This window comes from Rhinopithecus bieti, unplaced genomic scaffold, assembly GCF_001698545.2.
Source record: "Rhinopithecus bieti isolate Rb0 unplaced genomic scaffold, ASM169854v2 scaffold_15087, whole genome shotgun sequence".
In the NCBI taxonomy this organism is placed as follows: Eukaryota; Metazoa; Chordata; class Mammalia; order Primates; family Cercopithecidae; genus Rhinopithecus; species Rhinopithecus bieti.
In genome coordinates this window covers 126,572-148,128 of record NW_016808547.1, presented here as the reverse complement: position 1 = coordinate 148,128, position 21,557 = coordinate 126,572, and the positions used below count along the sequence as shown (strand labels likewise).

At 38.2% G+C, this 21,557-nt stretch overlaps 1 protein-coding gene across 4 annotated transcripts in view; it reads right to left on the bottom strand.

Moving 5' to 3' along the window:
• The window catches only part of EFL1 (elongation factor like GTPase 1), a 152,532-nt gene that overhangs the window by 96,600 nt on the left and 34,375 nt on the right, over positions 1-21,557 (bottom strand). For all 4 annotated transcript variants that reach the window (XR_001888148.1, XM_017886863.1, XM_017886865.1 and 1 more), the window contains 7 exons: positions 21,180-21,256; positions 20,327-20,463; positions 19,600-19,722; positions 11,683-11,782; positions 6,571-6,722; positions 5,986-6,152; positions 1,040-1,178 (listed from right to left, as the gene is read on the bottom strand). Coding sequence is in view for 3 of the 4 variants with exons in the window: in XM_017886863.1 (XP_017742352.1) it covers positions 1,040-1,178; positions 5,986-6,152; positions 6,571-6,722; positions 11,683-11,782; positions 19,600-19,722; positions 20,327-20,463; positions 21,180-21,256 (895 nt within the window). In the remaining variant the exon portion in view is untranslated. The remainder of the gene's footprint in view (positions 1-1,039; positions 1,179-5,985; positions 6,153-6,570; positions 6,723-11,682; positions 11,783-19,599; positions 19,723-20,326; positions 20,464-21,179; positions 21,257-21,557) is intronic.

The following is a 21,557-nucleotide window of genomic DNA, read 5'->3' as shown; positions in this document are numbered from 1 at the left end:
GGAAGGCTTATGAACAAAAGTAGGGTGTTTTCCATTCTTCCAATGTCCTTTTCTGATAAAGCTGGCTGTGGCAGCTTACAAAGATATATCAATTGTTAAGGTTAAATGGCATTTTGCAAAGGGATAGAAGAAAATAGGTAACACTGATGAGAAGCTAAGCATTCTACAAATTTCATGCCAAAAAATTAAAGAAAGAAAAGAATATATTTCTGTAGGTGAATGGCAACATGCTTTGCAAATTTCTTGGATTCAAGTCTATAAAATCCAGAGAAACCATTAGATATTCTGGACCAACAGACTAGACCTTTTTTAAAAAAGTTAAACTTTTTTCTAAAAAGCTGAGGGTTCCCAAACCAAGCAATCACTCAATAAATAGCTCTATAGCTGACAATGACCCTAAGGGTTCAGAATCTAACAGTACAATGGCATACAGTATTCTATAGTATACTGTGGATCCAAGAGAAATTTCTTCATCTGAGTCTTTAGGTTTGCACTAAGAATCTCAAAAAGTGAATCCTGCACATGAGGAGCAGAAGTCAAACAAGTGATAACATTAAGGAGATGAAGAATAATATTTAGAGATATAAACCGACAATCAACTAATCTTAGCAAAGCAATGCTCAAAGGATAAAAGCATTGGGAAGAAAGCAATGAGTTTAAATAGACCTTTACATCAGAATAGTTTCCAACAATTTAGAATCTAATCTGTAGAACCAGAAATGCCTTAGTCATCTAGATTGACTTCATGTGAGCAGGAATTTCCCCTCTCACTCTGAAATAAATGGAACTCCAGCTTAGGCTAGAGCATTGACAAATTACTTAAGCAATACATTTTTAAAACAGCTCCTATAATTCACAGAAAGTAACTGATCTCCATGTTAGTTACTCAAATGTACTAAGTTAAAGACACCAAAAAAAAAAAAAAAAAAACTAACTAAAGAATAAAGTTATTCCCTTAAAAAATTTCACTAAATTTTCAGTGACAAGTTAGATAATCTCCTAGAATGGAATAAGGATATAATAAACAGCATCACCCTACCTAGCACGTTTCCTGGAGGTACCTCCTCTAGATATTCCAGTTCTCTTCCCATCAGAAGATACAGGTTTTCCAGAGCACAGTATGCCATGTGGGGGACTGGGGGGAGGTCATCTGGTGGAGCTGAGAAGCCTAATGGTACCTGGGCAAAGAAAAATGATTGAAGACAAGTTAGGAGGCATATGGAAGCATTAATTGGTATTTGTAAAGTTATTTTTATTCAACAGTAACATACGGTATAGCAACATTTCATGTAAACCTGAAATAAGAACATTTGAAATGGTGTGATAAAATGTAAGTCTCACTTTATGAATAAAATTTGAAATACTGAAATTTCTCAAACACTAAAAAATTGTCTAGATTCCCATTTAATCATAAGCTTTATGGCTAAGTAATATAAATTCTGTTGCGACCTGGTATTGTCACTTTAGCTGTTCTCCATAACCCCTGGTTATTTATATGAACCACGTCATACACCACTTCTGGTGACTACTGTGCTATTATTTGAACACTCATTATTACTATTATCATTTAAAGTTGTTTTACTCTTATTTACAATGTTCTTCAAGTATTCAACAAGGGCTGGTGCTAGTGCCAAGTAACACATAAAAATAACTTTGGAAGGGTAGTTAGATGTGATAAAATGCCAAAAAAAAAAAAAAAAAAAAGTCAGACTGCTATTATATGCTATATTGTTCATATGGAAGAGCATGTTGTGACATATTAGGAACACATTAATGAGAGGACACAGTACATTTACAGCAAAAATATACAAGTACAAGTACATTAGATGTATTAGCTCCCCGTACATCATATTTATTCTTATGGAAACAGTGTCTCAAATGATTCAAATTTTTCATTGTGTGAAGTCTTCAGAAATATATCTACCATATAAATGCAAGTACCCAGAAAGCATTTCAATTAACCAACCAATCAACCAATCTTTGGTGCTCATAGGCCTGGGGTGCTGCCCTAATGCTATGAAGAGAAAAAAATGGCTGAGATACAACATGTACAAAGATTACTAATATCACAAGCACAGAGTGACCAACAAGAAGGTAGTATAGGCAAGTAAATCCATAAAGGTTCAGAGGAAGGTGATGCCCCTGTGCTAGGGTAGACTCTAGAAACTTCATGAAAATGAAGGCACATGTTACATCTAAATGTATGTGTTCTGACACAATGACAACTCTCAAAGTAGCTCTAAAGATGGGCTGAGAGATAGAAAGATTATAAGAACTGAATGGAATTATCTACACAATATGACCATCCACTTAAAACAAGCTACAAGCTACAGATAAATTATAATTAGTAAGACAGCTTAGCAAGGAGGCAAAAATGCAAGATCAATATACAAAAGTTAATTATACTTCTATAATTAGGAATAGAAAATGCATAAATAGAATAGGAATAAACAGAAAATATGTCTATTTAAAATGATTTCTAGAATAGCAACAAAATCTAACAAAAGTTAGATTCAAAACCCTTTATAAATGAAACTATAAAACTTCATGAAAAACATTTAAAATGACCTAAATAAATAGATAAATCAACCTAATACATTCATGGATGGAAAGATGCTGTATTACAAAACGTTGATTCATGCCAAACAGGTGTATGGACATAAAGTAATTCCAATTGAAGCCTCAACAGGGCTTTTCATAGAAGCAATAAGCTGACCGTAAACTTGATATATAGGAACAAAGAGTCAGGAACAAACAAGACACTAACAAAGAAAAACATGGTAAAGGGACTTCGTCTTTTTGATGTCAAAACATTGAAAAATGAAGACAACACTGAACAGAGACAGTTAGAGACAACCAGAAAAAATAAAATTAGTCCAGAAACAGATCTATGTACATAGGTAATAATCTGATTTATGACAGAGTGGACAAAGCAAATTAGTGGATAAAGATGGACTATTCAATAATGTTGGAACAGCTGGACATTTAAATGAGGAAAAAATGAACTTGGATCCCTTCTTCACAAACACTGAATTATATATTTAAACATGAAAGGTAAAATAATAAACTTTAGAAGAAAACAAAAGAGAAATTTTTGAGACTTCAATACAGACTTAGTTTCAATTTTCCTAAGATATAAAAAGCAAAGCCCATAAAATAATGATAGTTCGACTACATTTAAATTAAGAACTTCTGCCTATCAAAAGGTACCAAATGGAAAGTAAAAACAAGTTTTACACTGGAGAATAAATTTGCAAAATTCAAAACTGACAAGGAATTAGTATCCAGAATATACAAAGGACATCTGAAAAGCAGTATTTAAAACAATAAAGTAGCATAATAGAAAAACAGGGAAATGACTCCAAGAACTATTAATATCTTCACACGAGAACACAAGACTGATCAATGAACATATTAAAAGAGTAATAAGGAAAATGTAAACTAAAACTGCAAAGCCCCATATCATACCCATCAGACTGGCACAAATCAAAAGTCTAATAAAACCACATTTGGGGGAGCATGTGGAACAACTGGAACTGTTAAACACTCCTATTGGGAGTGTAAATCAGAACTACTTTGGACAATAAATTGGAATTATCTTGTTAAGCAGAAGATTACCAAGGCAACTCCACTATAGTTATATTCCCTAGAATTTCTTGTAAACGTGCACAAGGAGACATACACAAAAATAAACAAGGTAGCATTCCTTAGATTTGAAAAACAGACAAAAAAATGAAAACAGCAAATATATAGTGACCAAAAAACTGTATATACAAAATGTACATTTAAGTAAAGGAATCCTATGCCACACTGAACAATAAACGAATTATGGGAGTAGGCATTAACATAGATTAAATTCACAATGTTAAGTTAAAAAAAAAAAAAGGCAAGTTGTAGAATAGCTACAGTAAAATTCCATTTATACAAAGTTTCAAAAGCGTGCAAATGTGACACTACTCTTTAGAAACATACACTCGAGTTGTAAAATCATAAAGAAAAGCAAGAGAAGGATGTGGCAGACAGACTAAAGGTGCCCCTCCCATGATGCCTGCTTTCCCATGTTCACACCTTTGTTTTGAAGCCTCCTTCCCGAGTGTGAGTGGGACTTGTGACTTGCTTCTTCTAAAAAAACAGAATATGGCAAAGGTAATGAGATGTCACACTGTGATTCTATACCATCATACGGGACGCTGTCTTGCTAGGAGACTCCTTCTAGTCTCTTATATGGCTTGATGAAGTAAGCCTCCAAGTTGGGAAGGTCCACATGACAAGAAACTGAAGGTGGCCTCTAGGAGCTGAGGGCAGCCAAAGGCCAGAAAAAATCTGGGACTCTCAGTTCTACAGGTGCAAATATATGAATTCTGACAACAACCTTTAGTGAGCTTGGAAGCAGGTTCTTCATCAGTCAGTCCTCCAGATGAGAATGCACCCTGGCCAACATTCTGGTCATGGGTTTGTGAGACCCTAAGGAGAAGATGTGGCTAAGTCATGTGTGGTTTTCTAACCCACAGAAACTGTGAGATGGTAAAATGTGTAATGTTTCAAGCTGCTAAATGTGCTGTAATCTGTAATATGCAGTAACAGAAAACTAACACAAAGGATGAACACAAATTCTGGGTAGGGGTTACTTTGAGGGTAGGTCTGAAATATTTCAGGTTTCTTTTTTAAGCAGTTGAAATTAGGTTTTATGGTGCTCTGATTACTGAAATAAGAAGCTATTTGAGCTGTCAATGTATTGTATCATTCCTGCTTAAGACATGAGACACATAAGCAACTGATTTCAACCTGTAGCAAAGACATACTACGCAGAGATAAACCGGATTGTTCATGGAATCTGTAATGCCAAATAAATCAATGTTTCACTAAATAAAAATTTCTTGCTCATTTACCTTCACAAAAAAAGAAAAAAATTAACTGATACTTGACCCTTACTGATAAAGAGCAAACTATCAATTACGTCCAAGCCAAGATAATCACAGATAAGTTTTTATACAAATTATCACTTTCAGACTCCCATAAAATATAACCCTATACACACCAAGTGCTGTGATCTTTCTTGCTAAATCAGAACATGCTATAGCTCAACAAGGACTGCTTAACTGCCATGCAGCACTGCACTCTCCAAGGATTAAACTGCTAAAACTCATGGAATAAGCATTCAAGGCAAAGAAAAACCGACAACAGATTTTCTTCAACTGCTACCTCCTTCTCTTTCACTTGTAGCCAAGTACCAAAGCTCCCCTGGTTTATCTACAGACAGGCTGCTTCCTGGACAGAGAGGAGCACGTGTTTCTATGCTCATGATGCTCCATGGTGCCAGCTGACAATTTCCTAGCTTACTGCTTTGTGTTGATCCAGACTGGCTACTTGGACCTCTGGCACTGTCTTCATCCTATGACCTCTATTATTTAATTACGATATCATTACAATGTATATATCTTGCTTACTTCCAAAAATGTTCTGAGACATCTCTAGCCTGTGATCTCTGTTTGCCCCTTGGCTCAGGCATTTTTAGATGCTGCCTGTTCACCTACTTACAGACCCTCCTAACCAGACTCAGGGTCAGTGTGCCATGCAACTCCTGCCTATCCCCTGCTCACGGCCCACACCTTTGGCCTGAGCCAGCTAGTTTTTGGATCTTCCTATTTCTCAAAGATTGGCCATTGCCCTGGCTCCAGCATGACATCTGCTCTTATCAGTTCTTTTCTCTAACCGCAAGGTGATTCTTGCCTAGAAGAGAAAAGCCTTATAATTAAATAAGGCCTGAAAATTTGGTCCACATACCGTTTGGTTTCCTTAATGCTACTGAGACATACATGACAAACGTTATCAAAGCAACACAAACAGAGATACACAGTCACTCAAGTGTGCCTTTCCAGAGACAAAATAAATCTACCAATAAGATCATCGCCAGTCCCAACAAAATGTGAAAAGATACCAGACCCTTGAGAAACAATATCTAAATATTTTACTTTCAATTCTTACCCTTCGTAAAAACTCAAGAGGACTGTATTTGGGCCCTAAGACGAAAATTTTCTTTCCTCTTCGAGCCACACCACTGAACACTCGAGCAAATGCAATAAAAGACTCTTGGTTGTCTTCTTCCTGGAGCACAGGTTTAGGGGTCATACTTTCCACCTGTTGCTCTTCATCTGCCAGAAACAAAAAGATAATTAGTGCCAAGAATGCCCTCTTAATTCAAGAACTGTCTGGAAACACGAATATGATATGTTTGGTCCAGTTTCAGAAAAAAAAGAAAACAAAACCAAAACACCAAGAAAAACACCAAGAATGGAAAGAATATTGATAAAAACTATGAGTAAAGCTTAAAACGTGGCGGGCGCCTGTAGTCCCAGCTACTCAGGAGGCTGAGGCAGGAGAATGGCGTAAACCCGGGAGGCGGAGCTTGCAGTGAGCCGAGATCTGGCCACTGCACTCCAGCCTGGGCGACAGAGCGAGACTCCGTCTCAAAAAAAAAAAAAAAAAAAGCTCAAGAACTAAAGGATGAGTGTCCCAAGTTAAGCAAAAAGGCAAACACTTTGCAACAGAGCCTACTTAGGAAAGTTATGCCTCTTGGCTCCTCTCCTTTTGGACATGTTTCAAGGGCACTGCCATCTTGGGTGGGCTCCAAGGGTGCCTGTCCCTGTGCTGCTGCAAGCTTCTCTGCATGCCTTTGTCTTGCACGCTCACGTCTCTGAGCAATTTCTTCTTGAGTGAGAGGCCTACAGGATATCACAAATATGTTATCATCTGGCAACATCAAGCATCTCTCAGTTTAGTCAAGCAGGGAAACAGCAAGTATTGATATGGCTGGGTAAGATGAAGATTGGTCCCAGCTCCATTCCAGGCAGTTTTCTCCAAGTCCTCTCCCTGTCTGTAGCAACAGGAGAGGGCCTATCAGCCTCTCTCTAATAATGCTGTATCCCAACTATTCTGAGCTTATGAACTGACATGCAAGAGCCCAAGTCCCTATCTGAAGCAATGCACAATAGTATGAAACCTTTCTCAGTCGCCTATATTCCTTCTGGAAAAGGCAAAGAACAGGAAGAAGGAAGGGAAAGAGTGACAAATATCAGTGTTTGGAACAACCTTGGCAGGGAAACAAGCATAAGGCCTCAATAACTGGGGTTCAAGAGGAAGGGTTCAAGGTCAGGATGAGTACTGGCAATTCATCAGTACTAGAAGGTCAAACTGAAATATCAGCCACTGTGTTAGACCCAAGAAGTACCATCACAGAAAAGGCAGGGTGTGGGTGTGTATGTGTGGTTTTCCCTGGGGGTGAGAATGAGACGGGGTGGAGAAGGTAATTAAGCTATTTTTCCTGAAGAATTACCCTCATGTCTGTCAGGATATAGAGAAAGCATTCAGAGTTTTAATACTAAAAAGATGTTGACAAAAGGGGAGCACTAAGTCAAATACAAATTCTGTTTGGGAGTTCAGGTTTGGAAGGTAGAAACCAGGCAGGTAGACTGTTTCCTAGGACTTGGCTCCCTTCCCATGTAGGGGTCCTTATGAACCTACCTGCATGCTCAACCCCAGCACATGAACAAGACCAATCCGTGTCCTAAGGCTGATAGAATAACAGCATCTTTACCCTCCTGATACTCCGGGACTGAGCATCAAAGCACTCAGGCTAATCCTATGGTCCTAACTTTATGCTCCAGCTCTGGAAGCTGGACAACTCTTCCTGGTCCCAACACTTTGTGCCTCTCTCCCATGTTGTCCCTCACCTTTGACATTATGATTCCTGCTTTATTTCCCAAGCTCAGACTTCACACCTAACTGATAACCTTCATCCCCATCTTGCCATGTCATATTCCCCTCCTCTCTCTGTAAGCCATGGAAGCCATGCAGGTAGCCATTCTGCCTACTTGCCTTCCAAATGGCCACATACCTGTAGGGCTCCTGATTCAAAGTGGCCTAACTCCTTCTACCTTTCTAGTTCATGTAAGCTAACCCGGAAGGTGACTGCTTAAATCGTTGACTGTCCACTGCTATACTCTTCAGATATCTTCCTGCTAGACAAGACTTCTCTAGTCCTAGTGTCCAGGACTAGACACTACTTCTGCCTTCCTTAGCACCTGTCCCTCAAAATCAATGCGTTTAGTTCCAAGAGCAGGCCCTTCCACTGACACCCACTCTGCCGCAGGTCACTGGGCTGTGCAATAGAATACAAAAACATGAGAAACAATCCTTGAGCCTGGCTTGGTCAGGTGCCTCATTAGGCAATCAAAACCGCTGGCACTAGGGGGCCACACTACCACTGCAAGAGACAAGCTCCTCATTACAGGAAGCTCTAAATGTCAGAACTTTCAAATACAGAATGAACTCTGCTTCCTCACAATTTCTAGCTATGGCCGCAGTTCTCTCCTCTGGAGCAACATCTAACAAACCTACTTCCCTCCCCTTTCCTTTGAATCACCTGCATTCATGCCTTCCCTGCCTCCCTTCTTTTCCCCAGGCTGAGTACTCCAGCTGTTCCTTCAACCAATCCTTAGACAACTTTCCTTGTTTCTAGACTTTTGCTAAAAACTCATAAGAATATCTGAAAAGTGTGAACTAAAATATAAATGCAGAACACATTTTTATTGTTAGAGTAGAAGGGAAAAAATACCAGAGGTATCTACTAGTATCTACAGAGAAATGGTCTCTTCCAACGGGTTTATCACTATGATCCAGAGACTGTGTTAATCACTTTACATATATTATAGCATATAATTTATCACAACCATTAAATGAAGTAGATACCATACTCCTATTTTACATACAAGAAAAGGAAGACTTTGAAAACTTCAGTAACTTGACCCAAAGTCACACAGATTTTAAATGGAGGAGCCATCATTCAAATCCAGATCTGTATGGCTCTAAAGTCTGTGCTCACTATCACCAGGTTATGTCTTTCCTTCAGGAGGAATTAAAAATGATAAAATCATCATCTTACATAAATGTGATTTCACTTTAGTTTTAGTGAAAAAAGAAGTGTATTTGTTCACCTTGCAGATTAAATCCTCATGCGCCTAAGTTCATGAAGTGATCTGGAATAATCAGCATGTACGGTCATTAAGTAAGCATCAACTGTATAGATGCTTGCTGTCTATGTTTCTATCCATCCATCCAGTTAACAACTACTGTGTCACGCACTGCTGTGGGTACTGGGAATGATGGTAGAGGGGAACAAAGCAGATAGTAATCAGAGAGATGTGTAAAAAGTAACCACTGTGTGTCCAGCATTTGCTGAGAACAAAAAGAAATGTAATTACAAGAAAATGGGGCCCTACTAGTGAGGAAACAGCTGTGAGTGGGAAGTTATTTAGGCTATAGTTAAACTAACCATGGATGTTACTTCTTGAAGGGACCATAGTTACTAATACTGAGATGAAGGAGACCAGAGGTGAGAATGTTGACTGAAGATTCAAATGTCAGGCTGGAAGGTGAATTTGAAGAAGCAAAGAAAGGAGGCAACAACGCAAGAACAAAGGATAAAGTCCTGTAACAGTCCCACACTTCATTTACAATCACAGTGGCACTGTTGAGCAGTGAGTAAAGGTCAGTGTCTTCATTAAGTTAGGGAAAAATTTTTAGGCTTTGCGGATGCCGAATCCCATTTCCTGCCTTACTTTTCTCCCTGGCGCGTATCACTAATACACTGTACTCTATAAGAAAGGAAAATAATACTCTGTTATTCCTGGCTTGGGTATCTAATACAATGGAGATGAAAATGCTATCAAACCAACTTCCCATGGTACATTTTCCTAAATTTTACAAATAAAACTTAAATGAAAAAAAATCAGCTAGAAGATGGAAAAGAACAAAGTAATGATGACGACCTTACCAGGTATACCTGAAAACACTATATTATCACGTAACAATTATTGAACCTGATATACTGGTTAAAAAACAAATGACAAAAATAAAATCAGTAAAAAACTTCATGGAATAGAATGGATTGCACTATCAAAAATATACTAAAATCAGAAAAGCATATGATGAATGATTAAGAAAAAAGTTCACAGAAAATGTAATTAATAATAGAGGCATAATAATACTATTATTCATCAGCAAGAAAATGAAGGATGGGTAGAGGTAGGAATTTTAAATGATATAAATACATGTATTTCAAATCTTAACAGCAAGTTATCCAATTCTCTGATATTCCCTATGATTCTACTGGAATCTCTCAGATACTCCCAATGGCCAAAAAACATCCAACATCCTAAAATTGTTAGTACAAGAAATTGTTACTACATGTAGCACTGAACTATTATCTGAGAGTAGTCTAGATTCACAATTAGGCATTCATTCATCCCATTATTCCCTCATTTACTTACTTACTAATTTAGCCATTGATTCACCCATTCACTGACCTGTTCATTCCCCCATTCAGATATTCACTCATTCATTCTTCATTCACTCACCCATCTATTCCTTTACTTATCCCCAGGGCAAAAATTATTGAATATGCCTATGTCCAAATCACTAGGAAAGTACTAAAAAACAATGCATAACCTTTTTCCTGAAGGACAAACAGAATTTTATCAGAGGAAAAGAAGCCTTCTCAGATGGAGGAACAGCACAAGTAAAGATACGACATTTGTTCAGACACTAGTATATCAGAGAAACAGAAATAAAAACCTTGTCAAAACATGGTTTGGGGTCAGGTCACGGTGGGCCTGAAATGCCACTAAGACAGGTCAAGTTTATTTCACAGGCTGATGATCTGACCTTCAGTCACTCACATATTATTTTCATGATTTCTGCTATATCTGCATGTTATTTATTTAATACTTATTTAAATGCACAAACATTTTGAACTCAATAAAACTTTAAAATCTCATCACAGTAAAGGCTTTATCACTTGACATACACAGGCAATACACACAAATACACATTAAAATAAATATGCCAACCAAGTAAGTTAAAACTTGTTTCCCTAAGTACGACTGAGATCATCGCCAACACTTCACACTTGAATCAAAACTGCTCAAGGCAGTGAGAATCATTAAGGGTTTTTGAGCAAAAGACATATCTTCATAGCTGAGTCTTATAAAGATCACTCTAAAGGAAGAATGGCAAGTGGATGGGTGGAACTAAAGATGGGGCAGGAGAACCATGTAGGAAGTTGCTGCAACAATATCCACAAGAGATGATCAGAATCTAAACTAGTGGGGCAAGCAGCAGAGACAGAAGGAGGGGAACTCACATAAAAAACAGGAAATGTAGAATAGACAGATTCCCCAAGACTCTGGAACTTGAGAAATATCCCTCTCCTACACCCACCACACCCGTGCACACATAATACACACGGGGAAGCAGAGATACTCATACATTCATAATCTCTACTGAGGTAGACAGAATTAGATGAGACAAGGCAAGCTTAGATTAGAACTCCCCTGACATGTTCAACAAAAGTTAACTCTTGCTACTACTACTAGCACTATTCTTCACACTTACATCATTTCAATTCAATATCCCAGAGCTGCTTTCAACAGCTTTCTCCTACAGAGGTATCACAAAAGGATACGTTACTGTACATATTGTATGTTACCCTGAGGGTTGGCTTGATATGAATTCTGCATTGAGGAGGAAAAGCATTATCCGTGCCTCCGCTACCCACAGCCCAACGACATCCCACCAAATATATACCATATTCCTAGCCCAGCCCAACTTTCCCCTTTCCCTTACCTTGGCTTATTCTGAGGCAAGGCCTTAGCATCAACTGCAAACATTTTGGAAACAAATATGATAACTGGAGCAGTCTCCTCACTTCCACATTTCATAAAAGCTAAACAAATAGGAAGTAAAAATGTCACTATTTTCCCATTAGTAAAAAAACACATATTTTTCTGGAAAATGATTAAAATGTTTAGAACATTGCATTATCTAAACGCATCAGAAGTCCATAACTTTTTCTAACTATGATAAGAATTTTAATTAGAAAAGGGTAAGATTGCTAGGAAAGAATAGCAGAGCAAAAGCAAACAGAATTGGCAGAAATAAGGAAGGAAAAGCAAGCAAATTTGATNTGTCCCAAGTTAAGCAAAAGGCAAACACTTTGCAACAGAGCCTACTTAGGAAAGCTATACCTCTTGGCTCCTCTCCTTTTGGACATGTTTCAAGGGCACTGCCATCTTGGGTGGGCTCCAAGGGTGCCTGTCCCTGTGCTGCTGCAAGCTTCTCTGCATGCCTTTGTCTTGCACGCTCACGTCTCTGAGCAATTTCTTCTTGAGTGAGAGGCCTACAGGATATCACAAATATGTTATCATCTGGCAACATCAAGCATCTCTCAGTTTAGTCAAGCAGGGAAACAGCAAGTATTGATATGGCTGGGTAAGATGAAGATTGGTCCCAGCTCCATTCCAGGCAGTTTTCTCCAAGTCCTCTCCCTGTCTGTAGCAACAGAAGAGGGCCTATCAGCCTCTCTCTAATAATGCTATGTCCCAACTATTCTGAGCTTATGAACTGATATGCAAGAGCCCAAGTCCCTATCTGGAGCAATGTACAACAGTATGGAACCTTTCTCAGATGCCTATATTCCTTCTGGAAAAGGCAAAGAACAGGAAGAAGGAAGTGAAAGAGTGACAGATATCAGGGTTTGGAACAACCCTGGCAGGGAAACAAGCATAAGCCTTAATAACCAGGGTTCAAGAGGAAGGGTTCAAGGTCAGGATGAGTACTGGCAATTCATCAGTACTAGAAGGTCAAACTGAAATATCAGCCACTGTGTTAGACCCAAGAAGTACCATCACAGAAAAGGCAGGGTGTGGGTGTATATGTGTGGTTTTCCCTGGGGTGAGAATGAGAGGGGTGGAGAAGGTAATTAAGCTATTTTCCTGAAGAATTACCCTCATGTCTGTCAGGATATAGAGAAAGCATTCAGAGTTTTAATACTAAAAAGTTGTTGACAAAAGGGGAGCACTAAGTTGAATACAAATTCTGTTTGGGAGTTCGGGTTTGGAAGGTAGAAACCAGGCAGGTAGACTGTTTCCTAGGACTTGGCTCCCTTCCCATGTAGGGGTCCTTATGAACCTACCTGCATGCTCAACCCCAGCACATGAACAAGACCAATCCGTGTCCCAAGGCTGATAGAATAACAGCATCTTTAGCCCTATACTCCGGGACTGAGCATCAAAGCACTCAGGCTAATCCTATGGTCCTAACTTTATGCTCCAGCTCTGGAAGCTGGACAACTCTTCCTGGTCCCAACACTTTGTGCCTCTCTCCCATGTTGTCCCTCACCTTTGACATTATGATTCCTGCTTTATTTCCCAAGCTCAGACTTCACACCTAACTGATAACCTTCATCCCCATCTTGCCATGTCATATTCCCCTCCTCTCTCTGTAAGCCATGGAAGCCATGCAGGTAGCCATTCTGCCTACTTGCCTTCCAAATGGCCACATACCTGTAGGGCTCCTGATTCAAAGTGGCCTAACTCCTTCTACCTTTCTAGTTCATGTAAGCTAACCCGGAAGGTGACTGCTTAAATCGTTGACTGTCCACTGCTATACTCTTCAGATATCTTCCTGCTAGACAAGACTTCTCTAGTACTAGTGTCTAGCACTAGACACTACTTCTGCCTTCCTTAGCATCTGTCCCTCAAAATCAATGCATTTAGTTCCAAGAGCAGGCCCTTCCACTTACACCCACTCTGCTGCAGGTCACTGGGCTGTGCAATAGCATACAAAAACATGAGAAACAATCCTTGAGCCTGGCTTGGTCAGGTGCCTCATTAGGCAATCAAAACCGCTGGCACTAGGGGGCCTCACTACCACTGCAAGAGACAAGCTCCTCATTACAGGAAGCTCTAAATGTCAGAACTTACAGGAAGCTCTAAATGTCAGAACTTTCAAACACAGAATGAACTCTGCTTCCTCACAATTTCTAGCTATGGCCGCAGTTCTCTCCTCTGGAGCAACATCTAACAAACCTACTTCCCTCCCCTTTCCTTTGAATCACCTGCATTCATGCCTTCCCTGCCTCCCTTCTTTTCCCCAGGCTGAGTACTCCAGTTGTTCCTTCAACCAATCCTTAGACAACTTTCCTTGTTTCTAGACTTTTGCTAAAACTCATAAGAATATCTGAAAAGTGTGAACTAAAATATAAATGCAGAACACATTTTATTGTTAGAGTAGAAGGGAAAAAATACCAGAGGTATCTACTAGTATCTACAGAGAAATGGTCTCTTCCAACGGGTTTATCACTATGATCCAGAGACTGTGTTAATCACTTTACATATATTATAGCACATAATTTATCACAACCATTAAATGAAGTAGATACCATATTCCTATTTTACATACAAGAAAAGGAAGACTTTGAAAACTTCAGTAATTCGACCCAAAGTCACACAGATTTTAAATGGAGGAGCCATCACTCAAATCCAGATCTGTATGGCTCTAAAGTCTATGCTCATTATCACCAGGTTATGTCTTTCCTTCAGGAGGAATTAAAGATGATAAAATCGTCATCTTACAAAAATGTGATTTCACTTAGTTTTAGTGAAAAAAGAAGTGTATTTGTTCACCTTGCAGATTAAATCCTCATGTGCCTAAGTTCATGAAGTGATCTGGAATAATCAGCATGTATGGTCATTAAGTAAGCATCAACTGTATAGATGCTTGCTGTCTGTCTATGTTTCTATCCATCCATCCAGTTAACAACTACTGTGTGCCACGCACTGCTGTGGGTACTGGGAATGATGGTAGAGGGGAACAAAGCAGATAGTGATCAGAAGGATGTGTAAAAAGTAACCATTGTGTGTCCAGCATTTGCTGAGAACAAAAAGAAATGTAATTACAAGAAAATGGGGCCCTACTAGCGAGGGAACAGCTGTGACTGGGAAGTTATTTAGGCTATAGTTAAACTAACCATAGACTTCTTGAAGGGACAATAGTCACTAATACTGAGATGAAGGAGACTCAGAGGTGAGAATGCTGACTGAAGATTCAAATGTCAGGTTGGAAGGTGAATCTGAAGAAGAAAAGAGGCAAGAACACAAGAACAAAGGATAAAGTCCTGTAACAGTCCCACACTTCATTTACACCCAAAGCGGTACTGTTGAGCAGCGAGTAAAGGTCAGTGTCTTCATTAAGTTAGGGAAAAATTTTTAGGCTTTGTGGGTGCCGAATCCCATTTCCTGCCTTACTTTTCTCCCTGGCGCATATCACTAATACACTGCACTCTATACGAAAGGAAAATAATACTCTGTTATTCCTGGCTTGGGTATCTAATACAATGGAGATGAAAATGCTATCAAACCAACTTCCCAAGGTACATTTTCCTAAATTTAAAAAATAAAACTTAAACGAAAAAAACTATCAGCTAGAAGATGGAAAAGAACAAAGTAATGGTGATGACCTTACCCAGGTATACCTGAAAACACTGTATTATTACGTAACAACTGTTGAACCTGATATACTGGTTAAAAAACAAATAACAAAAATAAAATCAATAAAACAACTTCATGGAATAGAATGGATTGCACTATCAGAAATATACTAAAATCAGAAAAACATAAGATGAATTATTAAGAAAAATGTTCACAGAAAATGTGATAGTAGAGGCTATAATAAAATTTATCTATTATTCATCAGCAAGAAATGGAAGGATGGCGTAGATGGTAAGCAATTTTAAATGTATATAATTACGATGTTATTTCAGAATCTTAATCAGCAAATTTTCCAATCTTTTATGATATTCCCTCATGATTCTACCAGAATCTCTCAGATTATCTCCCAATGGCCAAAAAAACATTCAGTTATCCATAAAATGTTTGAGTACAATGAAATTGCTACTGAAATATTATCTGGCGGGAGTAGCCTTACCGAAGCATGTAAATTACGCCATTAATTCTGGCTCCCATTATTCACTTCATTTTATTCTATCATTTTTTAGCCATTCATCACCCATTTCACTGGGCGCCTCCTTCTATTCCCCCATTCAGATTATTTCATCCATCATTCTTTCTTTACTCACCTCATCATAATTACTTTTTATTATCCCCAACGGCAAAAATTATTTGTAATACACCTAATGCTCCAACTCAACTAGGCGAAGTAAACATAAAAAAACATGCATTAATCTTCTGCTGGGAAGGACAAACAGAATTTTTCAGGGAAGGAAAAGAAGGCCCTTCTCAGATGCGGAGAACAGCCAATCAACGCTAAAAGCATAATGATCATTCTTTTTCAGAAACACTAGTATATTAGAGAAAACAAGAAATAAAAAATCTAGTCAAAACATGTTTTGGGGTCAGGTCACAGTGGGTCATATGAAATGCCACTAAGACAGGTCAAGTTTATTTCACAGGCTGATGATCTGACCTTCAGTCACACTACATGATTTATTCATGATTTCTGCTATGTCTGCATATTATTATTTAATTACTTATTTAAATGCACAAACCATTTTGAACTCAATAAAACTTTAAAATCTCATCACAGTAAAAGGCTTTTAATCACATTGACATACACAGGTAATACACACAAATAACATTAAAATAAATATGCCAACTAAGTAACTAAAACTTGTTTCCCTAAGTAACCACTGAACAATCACCAACACTTCAACACATAAAATCCAAACTGCTACAAAAGACATTGAGAATCATTAAGGTTTGAAGCAAGAGACATATCAATTACAATAGCATAGAGAAAATAATATAATAAAGAAATACACAAAACAATCAAAAGAAAGAAAAAGAAAAAGGCAGTGCATCGGTGAACTAAAGATGGGGCAAGAAGAACACAGCTAGACGAGCGTTGCCTGCAAACAATATCCACAAGACATGAGTTCAGAATCTAAACTTGTAGGGGAAAGCAGCAGAGACAGGAGGGGAACTCACATAAAAATAAGGAAATGTAGAAAGAGATTAGATTCCCCAAGACTTGCGAAACTTGGAAATATCCCTTCTCCTACCAACCCACCACACACCGTGCCACACATAATACACACCGGGGAAGCAGAGATACTCATACATTGCATAATCTCTACTGAGGTAGACAGAATTAGATGAACAAGGCCAGCTTAGATTAGGAACTCGCCTTGACCTGTTCAACAAAAGTTAACTCTTGTACTACTATGACGCCACTTCTTCAAATTACATCACTTCAATTCAAAATCCCAGAGCTGCTTTCAACAGCTTTCTCTACATGAGTATCAACAAAAAGGATATATTACTGTAAAATTGTATTGTTTACCCTGGGGTTGCTTGAAATGAACCTCTGGGTGAGGAGAAAAGCATTATCGTTGCCCCACCCACCACACCCCAACTATATCCTACCCAAACAATACCATATTTCCTAGCCCAGCCCCAACTTTCCCACTTCCCTTACCTTGCTTATCTGAGGCAAGGCCTAGCCATCAACTGCAAACATTTTGGGAAAAAATATGATAACTGGGAGCAGTCTCCTCACTTCCACATTTCATAAAAAGCTAAACCAAATAGGAATAAAAATGTCACTATCTTTCCATTAGTAAAAAAACACATATTTTTCTGGAAAATTGATTAAACATGTTTAGAACATTTGCATTATCTAAACGCATCAGGAAGCCATAACTTTTTCTAACTATGATAAGATTTTAATTAGAAAAGGGTAAGATGCTAGGAAAGAATAGCAGAGCAAAAGCAACAGAATTTGCAAGAAATAAGAAGGAAAAGCAATGCAAATTTGATGGGGTGAGGGATCTCATATGAAAGTTAAAGCTACGCAATGAGGTTAAACACCTACTATAAGCACTAATACATTTTTCACTATATCAAGTATAGAAAAAATAGAATTGAGGAATGTTACCAAAGGCCAACAATCAGCAAGGTAGCTTGTTAACAAGATATATAAAAATCAATAGCTTTTCCAATCCCCACAATAACAAGTTAGAAAATAAAATGGACAAAATACTGTATTATGATATTAACAAATTCTTAGAAATAAATTAAGATTCAATATTAAGATACCAATTCTCCTTAAATACACAAATTTTAACGCAATTACGTATTAACATATGAACATTTTCCTTAACCTATATTGGAGGTAAAAAACCATTGATTAATGAATTTTTTTAAAACAACTCCATCACCTCACGTTAAAATAATTTGTATACAAAGAATTCAACAGTAAAATTTAAAGAAGAAAAAAGAAAGCCACAGGAAGTAAGAATCAAACATGTATCAGAAGTCTTGCCAGTGGAAGCTTTGAATGAAGAACAGAATGACATGCCCTGACTTATATCTTAAGAGGATCACTCTGTTTTGTCTGCAATATTGAGAAATCACTAACAGGAATCAAGAGCAAAAGCAGGGATACTAGTTGTTTTGTTATTATTGTTGTCTGACTGTTTTCTCAGACGGAGTCTTGTTCTGTCACCCAGGATGGAGTGCAGCGGCATTATCTCGCTCACTGTAACCTTCGCCTCCCAGGTTCAAGTGGTTCTCCTGCCTCAGCCTCCCAAGTACCAGGGACTACAAGCATGTATCACCACGCCCAGCTAATTTTTGTATTTTTAGTAGAGACAAGGTTTCACCATGTTGGCCAGGAAGTGAAAACATTGGGAAATAGCTGAATTCCGTATTTCAAAGGAAGAATAAACAGGATTTGACTGGATGTTGGAGTGTGAGATAAATACAAGGGCCATTGATGACTCCAAGGTTTTTGGACTGAGTAAATGAAAAGATTGAGGTCCCCCTGAGATGGGAATGACTAGGTGAGCAGGCTTGGGGATAAGATAAAAAGTCCAGTTTGGGATATGTTCAGTTGAGATGCTTCTTAGAAAACACAGTATAGGGGGAGTTCTAGATATCAGTCCAGAGTCCAGAAAACAGACATGCTCTGAAGATACACAATTGTGTGAATTATGAGTATGTAGTTGTCATTTAAAGTCTTGAGATTGGATGAGATTATCAAAAGAGGGACTGCAGGTAAAACAGATGAGGATCAAAGACTTGAATCTTACTTGGGGCACCCCAAAGTTAAAAAGCCAGGGAGATGGGGAGGAATCACAAAAAGACCTTATTAAGTATAAGCAGCCAGGGAGACAGGAAGAAAAGCAGAAGCAAGGGAATGGAAGCAATGGAAGCCTAGAAGTCAAGGGAAGAAATTGTTTCAAGGAGGAGCGATCACCTGCATCAAATGCGAGTGGAAGATCTAGTCCTATGAAGACTGAAAACTGGTCATTAGATTTTATGAACCAAAAGTCAATAGTGATGCCAAGAACAACAGTGTAGTGGTTTGGGGGCAGGGTTACAAAAGCAATAGAACTGGAGGAAAAGAATTAGAGAAAAGAAAATACATAGAGACAAATTTCATGGAACCTACGAAGCCCAGAATGGGAGCTTCTTTTCTCATGAGGAGCATGTGTACAGGAAGTCGCTGGTCTCTCATCCTACTGGCTGAGCAAAATGGCTGTAACAAGAAAACCTTTGGGGTGGGGGTGGGAGGCAAAACTGGTGAAATGGTCATTTGTGAAACTGTTCATTTGTGGAAGTGGACATTTGGCAAATTGGCCATTTAGCAAACTAGCCTAGCATTCAGCAAATTGGTCTAGAGCAGCCTGGATGGAGGACAGTCAATGACATGGTATATTCCAACAGGTCCATCTTTCCTTACCTGCTTTCAGTGCTTGAGTTTCTGGTGGAAGAGAGTCAAAGGTTTGTGATCCTGTGCACATCAGTCTCTCCACTCTCTCGGCTGTAATATCAAGGGGACTAGGAAGTTTCTGACACACCATCGCTGAAGTCTGTTGTTAAGGACTCAAAACCTTGAGTCAGTGCCTCCCACCAAGGTGAATATTCACTGTATGCTCTAAATATTGAGGTAACAAAGTCTGTCCATACAGAAAATGCCTGTGCTATATGGCAACACTGCTTTATGCATCACATCTCAAAACATGCACACAATTTCAGGGAGTTCACAAACTCCTAACAGCTCAGAAAGGATCCTCATGACAGATACTTTAACACTGAGACTCATGGAACACATGAGAACAGAGCTTAGCAGGTTGGCTATCGGTGACCTTGAAATGAAACAGTTATCTAACACAAACATCTTATTTAAATCTTAGTGTAAACATTTTTATTTTTACAGTTTACTAAATAAACACAAAAAGAATTGTCTTCTTAAAGAAGTTCACTATTAGTAATGTTAACATAAATTAGTATTAGCGTATTAATTATTAAGGTATTTAATACAGTTTCATGGTAGAACACCAGATAAGCAGAGAAGACTTATTTTGGATTGAATGTTATTTCCAGAGAATTTCCTGGTTGCCATAACGCATTGTTTTTTCTTGCTTTATCAAAACTATTCCATTAAAGACCATTAGAATAAAGGATACCAAGAACAGCATGTGATATGGGTAGCCATTGACTACAAATGGCGTTGATCTGAACTTTAGGGTCTGAATGTCGTGCCTCCCGGGCTCCAATTTTTAATCCTAAAGAAGTCACTATTTTATCAATTTTGTCTTTGTCCCTATAGTAAACACAAGATTGGAGGGCGGAAATGTCATATGCACATAAAAACAGGCAGTGGGGAAAAGGAACCCAACATTATTTGGCATATTTTTATCCTAATGTGTTACTTTTTCAAAAAAAGCTAAAAACGATTGAAGGGAATCCTGCCACAGAAAAAGCCTCCTCAACTTCTACTCTTACACTTTGAAGTGAATCCTTCTTTAAGACTTCCCAGGAAGTACTTCTCCCCAATCTCCTCAAGCAGACTACATCAAGTGGTACAGCAGTCTTACAAATAAGTACTAATAAGTCATTATTTCACCTCAGGAATAACTCAGAAAGTAAATTTACTATAGCAAACTTACACCAGAAAAGTTATTTCCCCACTTCCCCATTAATGATCCTAGCTATCAAGCACCTTTTCTACTTTAATAACTATTTTTTAAACCTGGGTTTGCATTAAAAAAGACCCAATGTTTCTTTCTATCCTTTTATCTCTTCACCTCAGCACTCTATAAAATATTGCTATCCTGTCCCTTCAACATCACCCTTTAGCTGGGTTACATAGACTTCTTTAAATTGCTTCCAAGCCCTGTAATCAACTCATCTGTAGAAGCTCTGTTCACTTTCTCAGTCCATCTCAGCTTTCTGAAGTATGACTCATCAAACTGGAAAGTGAGACAAATTATACTGCCTAAAGATGCCTAAAGGTAAACAACGTCATAAGAGTCTTACTTTTTCAAGACAGCATCATACAAACTCCATATATTTTCCAGGATCAACTGTACAAATAAAGGTTTCTTTCCTTTGGCCTGTACAAAAGAATATATGGGCTTAAATTAAGGTCCTGAAAATTTAATAGGCATTTATATATTCCTTCTTGACATGCTTTTATTATCAATATGTTTCATTTCTACTTGAAAATATTTATTCAAAAATAAAGTAGATGAAAGTAGTTATAAGAATGTACTAAACAGCCAAAAACCACAATTAATAATAATCCACTGTTCTTTTCTCTGGGAACCATAGACTTTACAAGTGACATGACCATTCGTGGGTCATATTACCATGGCTGCCATCAAACAAATACACACAGCACCCAAGCCAAGAGCT